General features: G+C 35.8%; 1 protein-coding gene across 3 annotated transcripts in view; it reads left to right on the top strand.

The window, feature by feature from the left end:
• The window catches only part of UNC80 (unc-80 homolog, NALCN channel complex subunit), a 228,118-nt gene that overhangs the window by 19,584 nt on the left and 190,113 nt on the right, over positions 1–18,421 (top strand). For all 3 annotated transcript variants that reach the window (XM_047871278.1, XM_047871276.1, XM_047871277.1), the window contains exon 7: positions 3,054–3,193. In XM_047871278.1, coding sequence (XP_047727234.1) covers positions 3,054–3,193 — 140 coding nt within the window. The remainder of the gene's footprint in view (positions 1–3,053; positions 3,194–18,421) is intronic.

Raw genomic sequence — 18,421 nt, 5'->3', positions numbered from 1 at the left:
GTTTTAGATGACCTGTCTTCATTTCCAGTCCAACATGTGCAAGATACAATTTGCTGCTTTCCATGAACATTGGACCCTCTTTCTAACTGATGCATTACTGTCAGCAGTGTCATCATCCTTTTTAGCCTCAAAACTGGAAATTTTGGAGTCCTATTATAGCTAATGTTTACTGAACTATTGCTAAATATAGACACTGTGGTTTATATGCTCTACTTTATCTATTCTAATATATATATAATATATATTATATATATTATATATATAAATATTACATATATATTATATATATATATTACATATATATAAATATATAATATATATATATATATATATAATATATATATTTTACTTTTAACATACTTGAAATCAGATGTGTTTGATGATTGTTGACTTCTTAAAATCTCCCTGCCTGGTAATGGTACTAATATGGTTGTCATTCTTGTACAGCATGAATTTGTCATTTCTGGCATTTAAATTTGTAGAATTGGGATTAGTGGCTTAGAAAAATATGTCAGAGGGAATAATGGAGCACTCGTTTAAGAAATAACATTTTTGACACAGAGGAAGTTACTCTATAGAAAGACATATATCAAAAACTCTGAGTGGAATTTTTTACAATTTTTAGTTTAAAAAAATTTTTAATATAATCTATTGTCAAGTTAGATAACAAAAAAGTGTGTACAGTGTGCTTTTGGTTTTGGGGGTAGATTCCCGTGGTTCATCGCTTACATACGACACCCACTGCTCATCCCAGCAAGTGCCCTCTGCAATGCCCATCACGCATTTTCCCCTCTCCCCCTTGAGTTGAAACTTAGAAATTTCAAGAATACCTACATCAATTTATTTCACTTATATCTTCCTTTTTACATATACACAGAATGGATGTATAATCAAAAGCTACACCTAAATAAGTCTGAGATAGTGCTTGTAATAAGTATATTAGAGAAAGTCCTCACTGGAAAGTGTCCTAGTTTAGTTAACGGAGTTTTTTTTTCCTTCTTAATTGCACATAAAAAAATGGTGTATCTTATAACTGCTGACATCTTAGATACAACAAAATATATCTCCTGTTTTGTACTCCTTAGTCCTCTCAATTTGATTTCTTGCTGAGTCACATCGTTTTATCTTGTAATGTGGCTCAGATGTGCTCTTTATTCTCTACGCCCGCCACTGCCCTCTAAATCCAGGTCCTCAAAACTAGATTGCAGCTGGAACCACCTAATTGGATTTTTCTACCTTTAGCCTCTCCTGCTTCACATAAATACCACTTAATAATGCCTGACTAATCTTCCTAATGCATCATTTATTTATTAACTTATTCCACAGAGGCTTATTATATGCAAGGTGCCATTCTTTCTTTCTTTATATCCTTATTCCCTAGAAACCTCTAGTGGATTTTTTTTTTTTTTTTTTTTGCCATCACTTCAAGACCAAACTCCTCTCCCTGCTTCTCTGTGCCTTCTACCACCTGGCAGCATTTTTCTTAAGTGACTTTGTTTACACCTTCAGTTATTTAAGCCCTGCTTCCAATATACAGAGCATGCTTCTTTAGCCTCTGGGTCTTTGCTCAGATTGTTTCCTCTAAGTGGAATGTTATCTTTCCTCCTCATTGCCTGTCTACATTTTATCTTTCTTTTAAGGACCAATTAAGATTTCAGCTCCCCCATGAACTCCCGTCTAATTATTCTAAATCTGCACTGCCCAATATGGTAGCCACTAGGCCCATGTGGCTACTGAATACTTGAAATAAGGCTAGTATGGGGGCACCTGGGTGTAGATTCAGTCGGTTAAGAGTCAGACTTCATCTCAGGTCATGATCTCACAGTTGGCGGGTTCGAGCCCCGGATTGGGCTCTGTGCTGACAGCTCAGAGCCTGGAGCCTGCTTCAGATTCTGAGTCTCCCTCTCTCTCTGCCCCTCCCCACTCATGCACTGGTGCGCTCTCTCTCTCTCTCTCTCTCTCTCTCTCTCTCAGAAATAAATAAACATTAAAAAAAAAAAAGAAATAAGGCTGGTCTGAACTGAGATGTATTGTAAGTATCAAACGTACAACTGAACTTTGACAACTTTGGAGGGAAAAAATGTAAACATCTTGGGGTTACACAGAATATATTGTTAAAACTAATCTCACCTATTTCATTTTCTAATATTTCTAATCTTAGGTGTGTGTCTCATGTTTGGTAGCTTGTATTACATTTCTGTTGGACATGCTACTCTAATCTATATTCATTTGTCTTAAAATTTAACCATAAGTTCTTGATTTCAAGGTTCAGTATTTATGCAATACTTTTTATCTCTCAAATTGCCTAACATGAGGCACACATAGCATACTCATGCTAAGGGAGTTTTCGATCTAGTTCGGAAAACTTATTTTACGAAATTTTTAGCCGTATTGGTCCCTCTATGCATCATTACTGGACAGTGCTTTCTTATTTTACATATGAAGATGGAAATTATAAGGACTAAAGTACTATGATAAGCTGAGGGTCTTTACACTTGAGTGAAGGATTTCATCTGTAATACCTATGGAAAGATAATGTCATATTTCCTGAGCAGAGTTACATTTATTAGCTAAATGTAATTAAAACAAACTACTCTGTAAGAAAATGACTGAACTTGTGCATAACAAATCAGAAAAAAAGATCATCGTATCCAATTGGAAAAATGTATCACATCTTCCTTTAATGAGTGATGGTACCATTCAGTTCATCTCAGTATTGGCATATCTTTGATGAGTTTTTGGTTTATAATTCTTCCCTGGCAGCTACTGGATATAAAAGTTAAAAAGAAAAGAATCAAGGGCAAAATGAAATAACATATATGAAAGTACTCACCTGAATGCTTAAAATGGTATACATTGCTCTCTAGAAGTGTTTCCATTCCCTCTTAAATGAAGGCAAAATCCCTTGGTCTATGACATTTTAGTTAGCTGTGTTACAAAGAAAAATTTTCTATTTTAACAAACAATGTATGTCATATGATAGCTAATTCTAAAGGATATACCTAAAGAAAAAATAAAAAGAAGAACTAATCTGCTATCTCCCCCTCCCGAAGGGATTCCAGGTGGTCTGTGAAACATTCCAGTCAGATCCCATCTCTCCCAAGGCCACCATTTCAGGCTGCCACCGTGGAAACTCCTTTGATGGAAGCCTGTCCTCCCAAACTTCCCAGGAAAGAGGCCCATCACATTCCAGGTACATGATTGCAATGTTCGGGACAAAAATATTTCCCTGGTCACTCAAAGTTAGATATACATATTTAGCTACTTGCATGGTCTCTGTTCCTTAGAAAGTGTCAGTGCATGATATGTGTATTCTTGGTCATAGTATAATTAGATTAATAATTCCAGAAATGTGCTATGAATGATTCTCATTTAAACAAACTTGGGTGGAAGTGGGCAGACATCTGATAATGAGATGTCTGAATTAGATTATATTTTAAATATTTAAATGCAGAACCTCAAATTATGCTATCAAATATTACGCTGCAGGGATGTGACAAGATCCGCTAATTTAATGTGTAAAAATACTTTATCTGATCCTTGTATTAAAATGGATGCTTTTAAAGTATGCATAGAGAATTGAAAAGGCTGTTCTTTGTAAAGGCGACAACACCACCCTCCTTAGCTTGTGTGTGTGGTAAATTTGCTTAAAAATGCCTTCCCTTGAGACAAACATTAAGCCACTTCTTCCTGTTCCCCATTGAAATGGTGGAAGACTGAATTTATGAGGTTTGCTTTGAACCCAACTAGAAACCACACTTAACTGCCAGGAGTCCCTGAGACTGTGTATCTCTACACTCGAGCTTGACGTGTAATTTACATGCCATAAAATTCACTTATTTGAAGTATACAATTTAATGACTTTTAGCAGATTTATAGAACTGTGCAGCTACTCCCAGAATTCAATTTCAGAACATTTTTATCACCCCAAAATATCCCTTATACCCATTTCAGTCTCTCCCAGATGATCACCCTGCTCCAGATAATCACTTAATGTATCTTCTGTCTATATAGTTGAATTTAATGGAATTTTCAAATACATTGAGTTATACCATATACGATCTTCTACATCTGGCTTCTCTCACTTAGCATAATACTGTAGAGGCTTACCTACATTACAGCATGCACAAGCTGTTCCCTCCTTTTTACTGCTAAATAGTATTCTATGGTATGGATATATCACATTTGAGTTATGTACCAGTAGATGAATACTTGGGTTGTTTTGACTTTTTGTTTATTATGAATAATGTTGCTATGAACAGTTACATACAAATTTTTGGGCAGGCATATGTTTTCAGTTCTGGTATCCTAAGTAGATACCTATGTGTAAAATGGCTGGGTGGTATGGCAAATTTATGTTTAATTTTTTAAGAAACTGCCAAACTCTTTTCCAAAATGGCTGCACCATTTTACGTTCCCATCCGAAACGCATGAGGGATCATTGTTTCTCTATATCCTTGGCAGCACTGTCTCTTTTACTGTAGCCATCCTAGTGGGTGTAAAGTGAGATCTGATTGTGATTTTAGTTCATATTTTCCCTAATGACTAATTATGTGAAGGTGCTTATTAGCTATTTGAATATCTTTTGTGGTGAAATGTCTGTTCAACCCTCTTGCCCACATGTTAACTGGGTTGTTCATCTCCTTATGATTGAATTGTAGGAGTTTTTTAATATATTCTGGATGCAAGTCCTTTCATCCATGGACTTATCCACAGATATTTCCTTTCAGTTTTATCTTACCTTTTCATTTGGTAATTTTTAAATGCTCTACCTCCTTCTGGCACCAGAACCAGGCTACATGGGTATAGCATTTTTTAAAGATTTCTTAGAATTGTTGAAAGCATGAAGTTATATGAATAGAATTGCTTTTTAACCCAAATACTACTATATTGTGCTTTTAAAAAATAATATGCAAAGAGTTTATCTTTGTGTCTTTATTTTGGACTTTAAAATAGACAAGTATGCTAGTTGAATGATCTTTTGCTGGTTGAGAATACGAATGTGACAGTAACATTAGTTGTGTAAGCAGAGATTGTATTTTTTCATAGGATTTACTGTACTAGGTCATTAGTGATAATGGGTACTTAAAATCATATAATTTTTTTCTTTACTTATTTATTTAGAGAGAGAGAGAGAGAGAGAGAGAGAGAGAATCCCAAGCAGGGGTTGGGCTCAAACCCGTAAATAGTGAGATCATGACCTGAGCAGAAATCATCAGTTGGACACTTAACTGACTGAGCCACCCAGGCGCCCCTAAAATCATACCTTTTTTTCTGTGGAAGAGCCCTGTGAAGATAACCAACTCCATCCTGACAACATTTTCACCACCTGAACACTTTCAGCAATGAGGAATTTTGTACTCTTGAATGAAGTTCATTTCATTTTTAGATAGCTCTATTTAGTATCATGTCCTTCTTATATTTGACCAAAGTTTGCTTTTCTGTAATTTCTGACTATGGTTCTTATATTAGTTTTCTACTGCTGTGTAACAAATTACAACAATTTACTGGCTTAAAACAACTTACATTTATTATTTCACTATTTCTGTATGTCAGAAATATAAACACAATTTAGCTGGGTTCTCTGCTCTCAGGTCTGACCAGGCTAAAATCCAGATGTCAGGATTGACTGTGGTGTCATCACAGGCTCAACCAGGGAAAGATCATATACAAACTGCCTCAGGTTCTTGGCCGAAGATTGAGCTTCCTGTTTTCCTGTTGACAATTGTCTGGGGCCTACTCTCAACTTCTAGATGCTGCCCACAGTTCACTGCCATGTGGCCCTCTCCATAGTTACCTTACAACAGGGCAGAGAAATTCTAATTACAGCCTACGACTACAGAAACTTTATAATATAACGTAATCACAGGCGTGACATCTCATCACCTTTCTGATATTCTGTTGGGTATAAGAAAGGCACAGATCTACCTACATTCAGGAGAAGAGGATTATAGAGGGTGTGACAACCATCAGATGGGAATCAGGAGCGGCTCTCCTAAGTGTGTTTACCACAGTTCTTTTAAAGATGTAGAGACCCTTCCCGTATTAATTTTCCACTTATTCAAAAGTCGCTATTATGAATCTCTCTCTCTCTCTCTCCCTCTCTCTCTCTCTCTCTCTCTCTCTCTCTCTCTCTCTCTCTCACACACACACACACACACACACACACACACCAAGGCTTCCATTTTATTTGATAATAACAATAACTCACTAACAAAGTTGTTAAGGGCATAATTAAATCAGATTTAGGGAAAAGGTAGTTGCTTTGGTTACAGACTTCATTTTAAGTATACAATATAATGGTTCAACAATTCTATACATTTCTCAATGCTCAAGATAAATGTACTCTTAATCCCCTTCACCTATTTCATCCCTCCCCTACCCACCTCCCCTCTGGCAACTACCAGTTATCTATATTTAAGAGTTTAGGTTTTTTGGTCTTTTTTTTTTCTTTGTTCATTTGTTTTGTTTCTTAAATTCCAAATATGTGTGACATGTGAAATCCTATATGGTATTTGTCTTTCTCTGACTTATTTCACTTAGCATTATACCTTCTAGGTCCATTCATGTTGTTCCAAGTGGCAAGATTTCATTATTATTCATAGCTAATATTCCATTGTATATATATGCCACATCTTCTTTATTCATTCATCCATCTATGGAGGGACACTTGGGTTGCTTCCATATCTTGGCTATTGTAAATAATGCTGCAATAGACATAGGGATGCACGTATCTTTTGAAATTAGTGTTTTCATTTTCTTTGGGTTAAATACTCGATATGGAATTACTGGATCCCTGTAATTCTATTTTTAATTTTTTGAGGAACCTTCATACTGTTTTCCACAATGGCTGTACCATTCTGCATTCCCACCAACAGAGCACAAGGGCTCATTTTTCCCCCACATCCTTGTCAGCACTTGTTATTTCTTGTCTTTTTCACTTTAGCCATTCAGACAAATGTAAAGTGATTTCTCATTGTGGTTTTAATTTGCATTTCCCTTATGGTGAGTGATGTTGGGCATCTTTTCATGTGTTTATTAGCTATCTGTATGTCTTCTTTGGAAAATGTGTCTATATAGATACTTTGCTCATTTTTAATCAGATCAGGTTTGGGGGGGTATTGAGTTGTATAGATTCTTTATACATTTTGGATATTAACGCTTTATTGTCTATATCATTTGCATATGTCTTCTTCCATTCAGTAGGTTGCCTTTTTGTTTTGCTAACGGTTTCCTTCTCTGTATAAAACCCTTTTACTTTGGTGAAGTCCCAACAGTTAAATTTTGCTTTTGCTTCCATTGCCTCAGGAGACATCTTCACAAATGTTGTGATGGCCAGTGTCAGAGAAATTACTGCCTATGTTTTCTTCTAGAAATTTCATGACTTCAGGTCTCACGTTTAGGTTCCTAATCCATTTTGAGATTTTTTTTGTGTATGGTGTAAGGAAGTGGTCCAGTTTCATTCTTTTGCATGTAGATATCAGTTTTCCCTGCAACATTTGTTAAAGAGACTGTCTTTTCCCCATTGTATATTCTTGCCTTTCATCATAGACTAATTAACCATGTAAGCATGGGTTTATTTCTGAGCTATTTTGTTCTGTTGATCTATTTATTTATTTTTGTGCCACTACCATATTGTTTGTATTACTATGGCTTGGAAGAATATCTTGAAATCTGGGATTGTGATACCCCAGCTTGTTCTTTTTCATGACTGCTTTGCTAGTTAGGGTCTTTTGTTTTTCCATACAAATTTTAGGATTATTTTTTCTAGTTCTGTGAAAAATGGTGTTAGCATTTTGGTAGATATTGCATTACATTTGTAGATTTGTTTGGGTGATACAGGTATTTCAACAGTATTTGTTCTTCCAATCCATATCTTGTAAGTATATGTTAGACATAGGTTGTAGCAGCATCAAAGTTTTGTCCTTAAAGAGCTGACTTTCTTTAAAGGTAGACAGATAATGGGGCGCCTGGGTGGCTCAGTCGGTTGAGGTTTTGACTTCGGCTCAGGTCATGATCTCGCGGTCTGTGAGTTCGAGCCCCGTGTTGGGCTCTGTGCTAACTGGGCAGAGCCTGGAGCCTGCTTCGGATTCTGTGTCTCCTTCTCTCTCTGACCCTCCCCCATTCATGCTCTGTCTCTCTCTGTCTCAAAAATAAATAAACGTAAAAAAAATAAAATTAAAAAAAATAAAGGTAGACAGATAAAAGAGTAATTGAGTAAAATTACTTGTAGACTTCTTTAAGACTATGAAACAAAAGCAAAGTAAAAGGATGAGAGGTGGGTTCTTTTTCATTGAGACTTGAATGATATAAAAGAGACAATCTCAGGAAGATCTGAGAAGAGCAATGTAGGCAGAAGGAACACATCCAAAGGTTCTGAAATGGTAATAAACTCAGCATGTTTTGGGAACATCAATAAGGCAGTGTGAACAGGCAGTAGCACTGAGCAAGAGGGTACAATGCAGGTCAGAGAGGTTGTGAGGGGTCTGATCACATGGGAGCCAAAAGGCCATGTTAGGAAGTTTGGTTCTGTTCCAGGCATGATGAAAAAACACTGGAGTTGTTGGAACAGTGGAGTGACATTAACCAAATTGCATGTTTTAAAGATCATTTCAGAGAGTTCATGGAAAATAGACTTGGGAGGCAAAAGTGGACCCAGAGACTAGTTAGGGGACTGTTACAATGGCCCAGGTGATATAGTATATGCCTTGGTCAAGGTGGTAGTAGTATAGGTGGAAAGGCTGAGATGAGACTGAAACTGAGATTCAGTTACAGGGTAAAGCTGACATGACTGGATTTGGGGAGTGAGAAAAAGAAAGGAGTCAAGCATAACTGAAGATTTTGGCTTGAGCAGTTGCATGAATGGTGATTAAATTTGTGAGACAAGGAAAGCGGATAAAAAGTTTATATAAAAATACTTGAATCTTCTTACTTCCGTGTATCTCCAAGGCCACCACCATCCTTCAAGCCACTCATTTGCCTGTGCCTGGAGTACTTCATTAGCCTACTGATTCACCTCCTGTGATTCAATCTTGCCACCATCCAATATAGAACATACAGAGTAAAAATAAAAAAAAAAAACAAACCATGACACTTCTACTCTTGAATTCTTTTAATGCTATCCATTGCTATCAAGATAAAATTCAAAATCCTTGAGGTACCCCTCAAGCCCTGTGCATCATTTGGCTGCTGTCCAGTTCTCTAGTGTGACATTATACTGCTACCCACACCTCAGTGACTAAACTTCCACCTTTTTTTAGACTTTCAAACTTCCCCTTAGCTCTGAGATTTGGAGTATGTTATTCCATCTGTCTGTATCGTTCTTCCATCTATCTTCACTTAACCAATTCCTCTTCCTTTAAGACTCAATCTAAATATGATTTCTTTACTCCCTAGAGAGGCTTTGGCAGATGTTTAACACTTTCACAGAACTCCATGTTTTCTCCTACAGCATGAGTAGCAAACATGATATAAATAGTTGTGTGACAATTTGTCTAATAGTTATCTTCTCCACTAGACTGTAAAATCCACACACAAGAGAAAAGACCAAGTCTCTTCCACTCCTTCCTCTCTTTAGTACCTGGTACACGACCTTCAGTGAAGTGTACTGAATAAATGAAAGAGTTTAATTTTTATAACATCCATGAAAAGACCTTATTCCTCTTTTAAAGATGAGGAACTGAAGCAAAAAAAAGATTAAATGGTTCCCCCAAGGACATACACAGGAATTGGAAAAGCTAGATTTGGGCCCATTCTAACCAACTCCATGGTCCACAATCTTCTTTCTTACCTCATAAAGAGGTAGGTCTAAACCTTTCCATATATTTTCTTTGGCTTCTCTTCCATGGCCCTCTAATTTGTCCTTTATTTCTACTAACTCAGAAATTAGTAAATATAGGACCAGATATGTGATTTTCATATGTCTGCATCTTTTATAGACTTACCAAGAAACCCCATTGGAGTTAAACCAGTGTATCAGTTATCTGTTGTTGCATAACAAATTACTCTGAGGTTGAGTGACTTAAAACAGCAAACATATATTATCTCACAGTTTCTGAGGGTTATATATCCAGACCACCAGCTTTGCTGCAGTCTTTTTTGGCTCAGAGTCTCTTATGAGGTTACATTTAAGATGTTGTCTGGGACTGCAGTCATCTGAAGGCATGATTGAATTGGAGGATATGCTTCTAAGATCACTCTGGTGGCTTTTGCCCAGATGCCGCAGATTCAGATGCCCCTCCATAAGGCTGTTCACAATATGGCAGATGACTTGGCACAAAATGAATGGTGTGTGTGTGTGTGTGTGTGTGTGTGTGTGTGTGTGTGAGAGAGAGAGAGAGAGAGAGAGAGAGAGAGAGAGAGAGAGAGACAGCGAGCTGGGGGCAGGGGCTGGAGAGAGGTCTTTTATAACTAATTTCAGGAGTAATATACCACTATTTCTGTCATATTCACACAGACCAACAGAACATATTTTAGAAAAAAAACTGTACAAAGCATGATCAATGGAGAGATCTTAGAATCTGCTACCATAAAACTATTTGCATAAAAAAATTTGCTCTCACCAAGATTGCCAAAATCTCATCCAATTACAAAATCAAGTCAAAGTCCAGATCTGATCATCAAAATCAGATCTAGTTGCAAATAAGGTACCTCATGTGTACGATTTAAGCCAATTCCTTAATTATAGTTCTTTTCAATCCATGCATCTGTGAACTAAAGAGATAAGTTATCTGTACCTAAAACACCCAAATACAATGGTGGAATAGGCACATGATAACTGTTGTGAACATGCCTATTCAAAAGGAGAACATAGGAGGCACTGGTCCATAGCAAGTCTGTAATCAAGCTGGACAAATATTGGAAAATTCTTGATTAGATCTCAGTCCTATTCTTGCCCATGGCTCTTAGCTCCACCCTCTGGGCTATTGATTCCATGCTCTAGGTCAACTTTCATTTTTTTAAGAAAGATAGATGTGTTTATAGCTGAGTAGTTTTCTCAGCTTGGTTCCTGCCAGTAAAATTTGGGGGGTATAAAGCCTCTTTTAATTCTATACTGCTTTGGCAGTGTTTTTGTTACATAAAATTCTTTAAAAACTTTGGCAGTCCGAAGTGAATCTTATTGGGCCCCAGTAGAATAGACAAGTCTCTTTAAGGTAATCCTTTCTCTAACTTGGAAGAAGATTGAAAAACAACACCCTTAAGTTTCTTTGAAACCCCCCCCTACTTTTTTACATGTGAATCACACTTTCAAAACCTTGAGTTGGCCTTTTGTCTCATGGAATAATATTCGGAGGCAAGACCTTAGATCATTCTGAAGGCCTAAAAAGATTTTACAGCTTCGCCCTTGACTTTATCTTTAGACCATGTTTTTCCAGAAATGCCCTAGATTAGATGTTTGCTCAGAAGTCATTTCTTAATTTTAGCATTACTTCCCATCTGGAGAGGCTGAACGTTTTCAGAATCATCAAGTCCTAGGTCTTTAGTCTTTAACAGTTCTTCAGTTAGGTCATATCTTTCAATCTTCTATAAGCAGCAAGAAGACATCAGAAGACACCTTCAACACTTTACTTGGAAGTTTTAATTAGATCATCTATGCTCTTAAGCCTGTTTCTTTAACTTCCCACAACACAGCAGGCAGCTTTTGCCACTATATAACAAGGATCCTTCTTCTTCCTCTTTTCAATGTCATGTTCCTTACTTCCCTTTAAGCCCTTAAAGGGCTCCAACAGACTCCTTAAAGTTCAGGATTTCCAGTAGTAATTTGTGCAAGGCAATTTATGCTTTTATTTTTTAACACACTCTTCAAAGCCTTTACAGTCTCTGCTACTGCCTGATCCCAAAACCATTTCCAAAATTTAGGATGTTATCTTGGTATTCAAGTCTGTATTCTCTATCAATTGCTTTATAACAAATTACCCCAATTTCTCAATAGCTTAAAACAAAAAACATTCATCATCTGACATAGTTTCTGAGGGTCATGAATCCAGAAAGAGCTTAGCTAAGGGGTTGCAGCTCAGGGTCTGTCAAGATTTTGCCTAGGGCTGCCATCATCCAGAAGTTCGACTGGGTTTGAGAGTCTGCTTTCAAGATCACTCAGATGGCTGTTGACTAGAAGCTTCAGTTCTGCAGCATCTGGACCTCTCCATAGGGCTGCTCATGACATGCTAGCTAGCTTCCCTGAAAACAAATTATCGCATAAAGAGAGGGAACAACCAAGATCAGTACTTCGGTGTCTTTCAACCTAATCTCTAAAGTGACATGCCGTCATTTCTATACGCTATGGATCATGCCAACACTGGTATAGAGAAGGGACCACAGGAGGGTGTGAATACCAAGAAGCAGGAATCATCAGAGCCTATTTTGGAGGCTGGCTACAACAATGATGATGATAATGTCACCATAATTTTATAGGTAATTATTACAACTATATCTGTACATTTTCTTCATTATTGAGTATTCTCATATTCCTCCTTCACTAATTCTGTTCTACACAATTTCCAAAAAGGTTAAGTGTAAGTAATTTCTTACCTCAAATACTTTGGCCTGACTTTTAAAAATTATTAAAAACAATATCAGGGTGAAATCCTTAAAATATCTAGGAGCTTACATTTCTTACATATTTTTTTCAGCCATGGTATGCATTAGAAATTTGCAAATATAAATAGCATGTGATATTTCTTTGACAAACTGCAAAGTTCAAGGTTTCCTGTTTGTGGAAGAATGTTGTTTTTTCCATTCTCTGAGATTACCACACTCAAGCATCTATATGCATATGCATTTCTTGACGCATACACACAGTCACCCACAGCACACCCACACTCACATATGTGAATTAGACATGAATCAGTGGCACTTTAAAAGAATGAATTAGGTCTTCTCTCTGCCTAACTGCAGTGGCTGGTTACCATGGAAATGATGCATAAGGTAGACCTTTCAGAAAATGCTAATGTTAATATGTCTTTGTTGGAAGAGTTCATGTATTAATCAGAAATGAAGAGAACTTTAATAATAAAGCAATGCAAATAGCTTAGAAACAAAAGCTGTCTGCTCGGATCAAACAAATACAATTCATCATCTCTTTTGCCCTGACCTTGACAGAACAGAACATCACTCTTCCCTGAACTCTGCAATCAGTGAGCAGGTAGCTAGTTTTTTTTTTAAATCAATGTGAGATTTCATCTTCAATTACCATATGCACAGACTTAATTTCTGCTTTGTTAAATACTGTATACAGTCAAAACTGATTTCTACAATTCTCTGCCTCCACAGATTATTATTTCCAGAGTGTTTTTCTGCCTTGGATGTTCTCTACTAACATTCCCCAACTCTAATTAATAATAACTTGGTTTCCTGAAGCCATAGTTACACGGAATATATATAAAAGAAATTCTTAGCTTTTTGGCAGCCTTTTTTGATCATAGTGTATTATTTATTTTATGCATATAAAAGAATTATATGCTAATTATAGAAAAAATTTAAAGGTATAAGAAAAATTTTTAAGTAAATATCATCGATGAGCTCATCAGCAATATTTAAACACCATTAATTTTTTGTATGTATAATTCTCTTTGTTATTTTTATAGCATTCTCTTTGTTTATTATACAGCATTTAGAATAAAAGTTGTTTTCATACTTTTATAAAATCTTCATTTTTTTCTACAAAATAACTTACAGAACAATAGAATATTAGTTAGTAAGAACATTTCTACCATATCACACAATGATAGCCCCCAAACCATCTTTTTCCGGTTATGTAAGTTTTTCTCTCATGTATTAATTAGATTGCTAATTAAAATGACTTTTACTGGTTGTTTAGTGACAAGACGATTGTCTGATAATAATGTCATAAGTGAAATTAAACATTTATTGATGATTCTTGCTTTTTATTGACTACTCACTCCAGTATAGCTCACACTTTAAGACAAATAAACTCGTGCTTGAATAACACCTCAAATGAAGGTACTTTGGATTATAAATATTTGCTACAGAATGTTCCTCATTGTTGTTTCAAATGGAGACTCTTTAAATGTTAAGCAATTGAGATGTGAATTTACTTAACAAATTTTTATTACCTTAAAGACTCACTCTCAGTCTCAGATCACAGCCTTGTTGGTGGACTCTTGCTGTCATGCAGTCCATCCTTAGCTGAACTGACATGATTTGTCAGGAAGTAGTTAATGACCATGGGACTCCACGTTATAGTTAATAATTACTTTCATCAAATAAATATTGTAGGTAGAGAAAGACATAAATTTAGTCATCTGGCACCCTTAGGGACAAAACTGTCAACATATCATTCCAGTTAGTGTTTCCATATAGGAATTGTTTTGGATGTTGGCCTATCAGTACAAAAGTCATGCATTGCATGTTTCTCTAGGGCAATTGTCCTCTAAGCTTGTTAAGAGTGTTTAAGAATTGCCTGGAGATATTATCTAAAATGAAGATTCCTGAGCTCAATCTCCAGCAATTCTGGATTAGTAAGTCTGGGGTAGGACCTGGGAATGTGCATTTTTAACAACCTTTCTTCTCCCTATCCACTTGGGATTCTCAGAGAAGTTGTCCACTGACACTTCAGTATATGGAACACTGCTCCAGGAATTTGAAATAATTTTTGGAGCTGCCTAATCTCATTTACAGAGTAGAAACATTTGGGGACAGTGAGGTATGGGGCAAGAAGTAAAGGGTAAAGATAGCTAGTCCAATGGGGGAAAATAATTCTGTTGAACTAGTAATATCTCCCTTAATCACAGCAACCTAGCCAAGAAAACAATAGTTTTCACAGGCTTTTATAATAAGCCTAATCATTGTCACAAATGCTTGATGACCTAGAATTACCCAGCTGGTTGCCAGCCAGCCTCATACTTTGTCTTTTCCTTATAAATCCAAGACTATAGCATTGGGGGGAAACTTCTATTCTTCTAGGTATAAAGGACAGGCTGAGAGGTGTGGGCTAATCCATGCTTTTTTAAGAAAGAGAAGTGGAGGTGAGGAGTGGCAGGAAAAACATTGAAAGCCTCTTAAGAAAATGGTAGAAATGAGAATCAAGGTTGTTTTTTTCCCTCAAACTGAGCTTGAGGACGTAATCAGTCAGTTTCCTCCTGTAATCTCAGGAAGAAACAAGTGGCACACTGGTTAATTTGAGAAAAGATTACAGCACGAGTTATCTACAAAGGTTGGACAGGATGTAGGGAGGCCACAAGTCCATGCCCATACTCCAGAAAGACAATCAGCTCTGGGCCCAGAGGGGCAACAGAGGGAGAAGTTGTGGAGGGAGTGAGTAACAAGAGCTGTGACCACCAATAGCCTAGGTCAGCCCAACGTCACAGAGCCAGCCCTAGGCTAACCTCTGGGAGGAAGGGGTCTTGGGGAAGATACCATTGTCCTTCTGCTTTCCTTCTCCTGTGAGAGCTTCCTTTTGTCAAATTCAGTCAGGAGCCAGAGGCTGGGGACCTGTTGGTAGAGTGTGTACAGATCAAACTTCCAGGACAGGGAGGTAGAGAAGGATGGACAGTGAATGGGGTTGGAAGTAGGGGCTGAAAGCAAATAAAAGATTTCCTGACAGAGATGGGAACCTTCATTTTGAATCTAGCCCACAGGCTTCTTGTGAAACCTTGGCAACTCATAAAATTCTGAGACTCAGTCTTTTTATTAAAATGATTATATAACGAAAAGTTATATGACAAAATACTTTGAAAGGACAGACATAACACATCATCTGGGAGATAATGAGACTAATTTATGCAAAAAAATATATACCTTTATGTACATATACACATATATACATATTTAACATATATAAGTATTCAAATTATACATTGTATATTTGTTATGTATAAATGTATAATGTTATACATAAGTATATGTGTATATAATATATAATTTATATAAAATGTATTATATATGGTGTATATTTAGATCTACTTACATATAGAGATATGAATAGTGGATTTTTATTCCACATTGATAAAATCCAAGATCTTAGCTAATGTTCTCTAAGGAAACATGGAGAAAAGAACACAACACCTAAGTGTTCTGTTTTATGTCTTTTCACAAGTGAATACAGTAATTACCATGCAGATAAAATAGAACATTATAAGCACCCTAGCCTGTCACATCATATAACATGTAATAGTATTTGGTAAATACATGTCAGCATTTATTTGCCCTTCTCCCTTGGCTGACTTTCAGGATGTTCTCTAGTGTTTTACTATAACAGAATGGCTGCCATAAACAGTTGTGTACTGTCTCCTTGTGTACATGGGCAAGAGATTCCCTACGATAAAGTTTCCCTCAGGAATGGAATATCTGGATCTTAGGATAATGACAATTAAAATTTACTAGATATCAACTAATTGCACTCTGTGTTAGCCAGCAGTTATAGTGTTTCTTAGTCACACCCCCCACCAATACTTCCCATCTTCAGGCTTATGTATTCTTACAAATCTGATGGATTCTGATTGTCACTAAGCCTGTTTCCTTGATTATTAATGGAGTACCTCTCTCTGTTTAGTCTCTCTTTATATTTCCTTTTTGGTGAAATTTCCTTCCATACCCTTTGCACATTTGACCTGTGTGTCTTTCTTCCTGATTTATGAGCATTCTTTATCAGTGAGAATAGTAATTCTTTCTAGACTAATATGTTGTAATCATCTTTTATACTTTGTAAACTTTCACTTTATTTTTTAATAGAAATTTTAAATGTGAATATAGTCAAACATCAATATTCTTTTAAAGTAGCTTGGGCTGTTATCTTCTTTCGAAATCCTTTCATACCTTAGGTCATAAATATTTTTTTCTCTTTCTTTTGTTTTGCTTTGTGTCTCAGTCCATGTCAAGTTGGATTTTTTGTTTGTTTTTACTATGGTGGTATGAAATATGGGTATGTTTTTTTCCACATAAATAATTTTTCCCTCACCATTTCTTAAATAATACTTTTCCTGCAGATTTGTAACTTAATCTCTGTTGAACATCAGATTTGCACATGTGTGAGGGTATGGTTTTGGCCTCTTAATTCTGTTGTATCATTCTGCCTGATTCAGTAACAAAATCTTATTAGTATAGCTCTTTTTATTATTATAGTTCTTTTATAATTTTTATTATTGACTTTAAGAAACTGATCATAAATTTTATAGGTTTTTCTGCATCCATTGAGAAAATCATGTGGATGTGTTCTTCTGTAATCTTTTTAGGTGGTGAATTACTTTACTAGATTTTCTGATAATACACGATCCTTAAATTCCCAGGAAAAAACCAATGTGTACAATGCTGGGTATAGTTTGTTAACATTTTATGTATTTTTTACATCAGTGCTCATAAATGAGCACAGCTTATGATTTTCCTTGCCTATGCTGTACTTGTTTTGTTTTCCCAGTACCAAGGTTATCTTGGCCTCATGAGAAGAATCTTTCCTTCTTTTCTGTCTTTGGAACACTTTGCATGAAAGTGGAGATACCTGTTTCCCTAATGATTAATGGAATTTGGCTGAAAACCTTCTGGGCTTGGTGAATTTTTAAAATAAATTTTGTTTCCCACAATTCAGCTTTTAAAGGTTGTGGGTCTATTGAGGTTTTTATTTCTTCTCAAATCAGTTTGGCTGGATAAATGTGTCTATCTAGGTATTCAAATTTTTAATCATAATGTTTATAATGTCTTCCCTTTTTCTAAAATCATCACTATATCTAGGTATGTCTGCATTTTCAGTGGTAGTATTTTGATCACACCTTTTACTATATTTCTTGTTTAATTTTTATTAGTTTTGTCAAGGAAATAACATTTGGTTTAGTTAATCCTATCTACCTTTGTCGTATATTTTATTAATACGTGCTTCTATCTTATGTTCTTTTTTTTCCCTACTATTCAGGTTTTTATTATTTTTTAATCAGTTTAAACTTTTTAAAATATTTTTTAATGTAGATGCTTCTGTCATTATTTTTATATACTTTGTCCTGGTAGAAGCATTTAAAGCTCTAAATATTCCTCTAATTCTGCATTAGCTATATCTCACAAGTTTTCATGTATAGAATCATTATTCCATGTAATATATTAAAAATTCTCATAATAACTTTTTATTTGACTCGGGTTATTTCGAAGTGTGTTTTTATTTTTATTTTTAAAAATTTTTTTAAATGTTTATTATTTGAGAAAGAGACAGAGAGCAAGCAGGGAAGGGACAGAGAGAGAGGGAGACACAGAATCGTGGAACTCATGAACAGCGAGATCATGACCTGAAGTTGGATGCTTAACCAACTGAACCCCTATTTTTACATTTAAGTCTTATTCTATCTTGATTTTATTTGGTGAATAAAATATGCCAATTTAAGACATGCCAAGTTATCGTTTTCTGAGTAAGTCAGTTATGCCAATATTATTTTTTGACTAATGTATGCTTTGTACTAATGTAATGCATGACCTTTCTGATAGA

The sequence above is a fragment of the Prionailurus viverrinus genome, chromosome C1, assembly GCF_022837055.1.
Source record: "Prionailurus viverrinus isolate Anna chromosome C1, UM_Priviv_1.0, whole genome shotgun sequence".
NCBI classification, from domain to species: domain Eukaryota; kingdom Metazoa; phylum Chordata; class Mammalia; order Carnivora; family Felidae; genus Prionailurus; species Prionailurus viverrinus.
The sequence above is the reverse complement of the archived record's forward strand: the minus strand, read 5'-3'. Positions and strand labels throughout refer to the sequence as shown.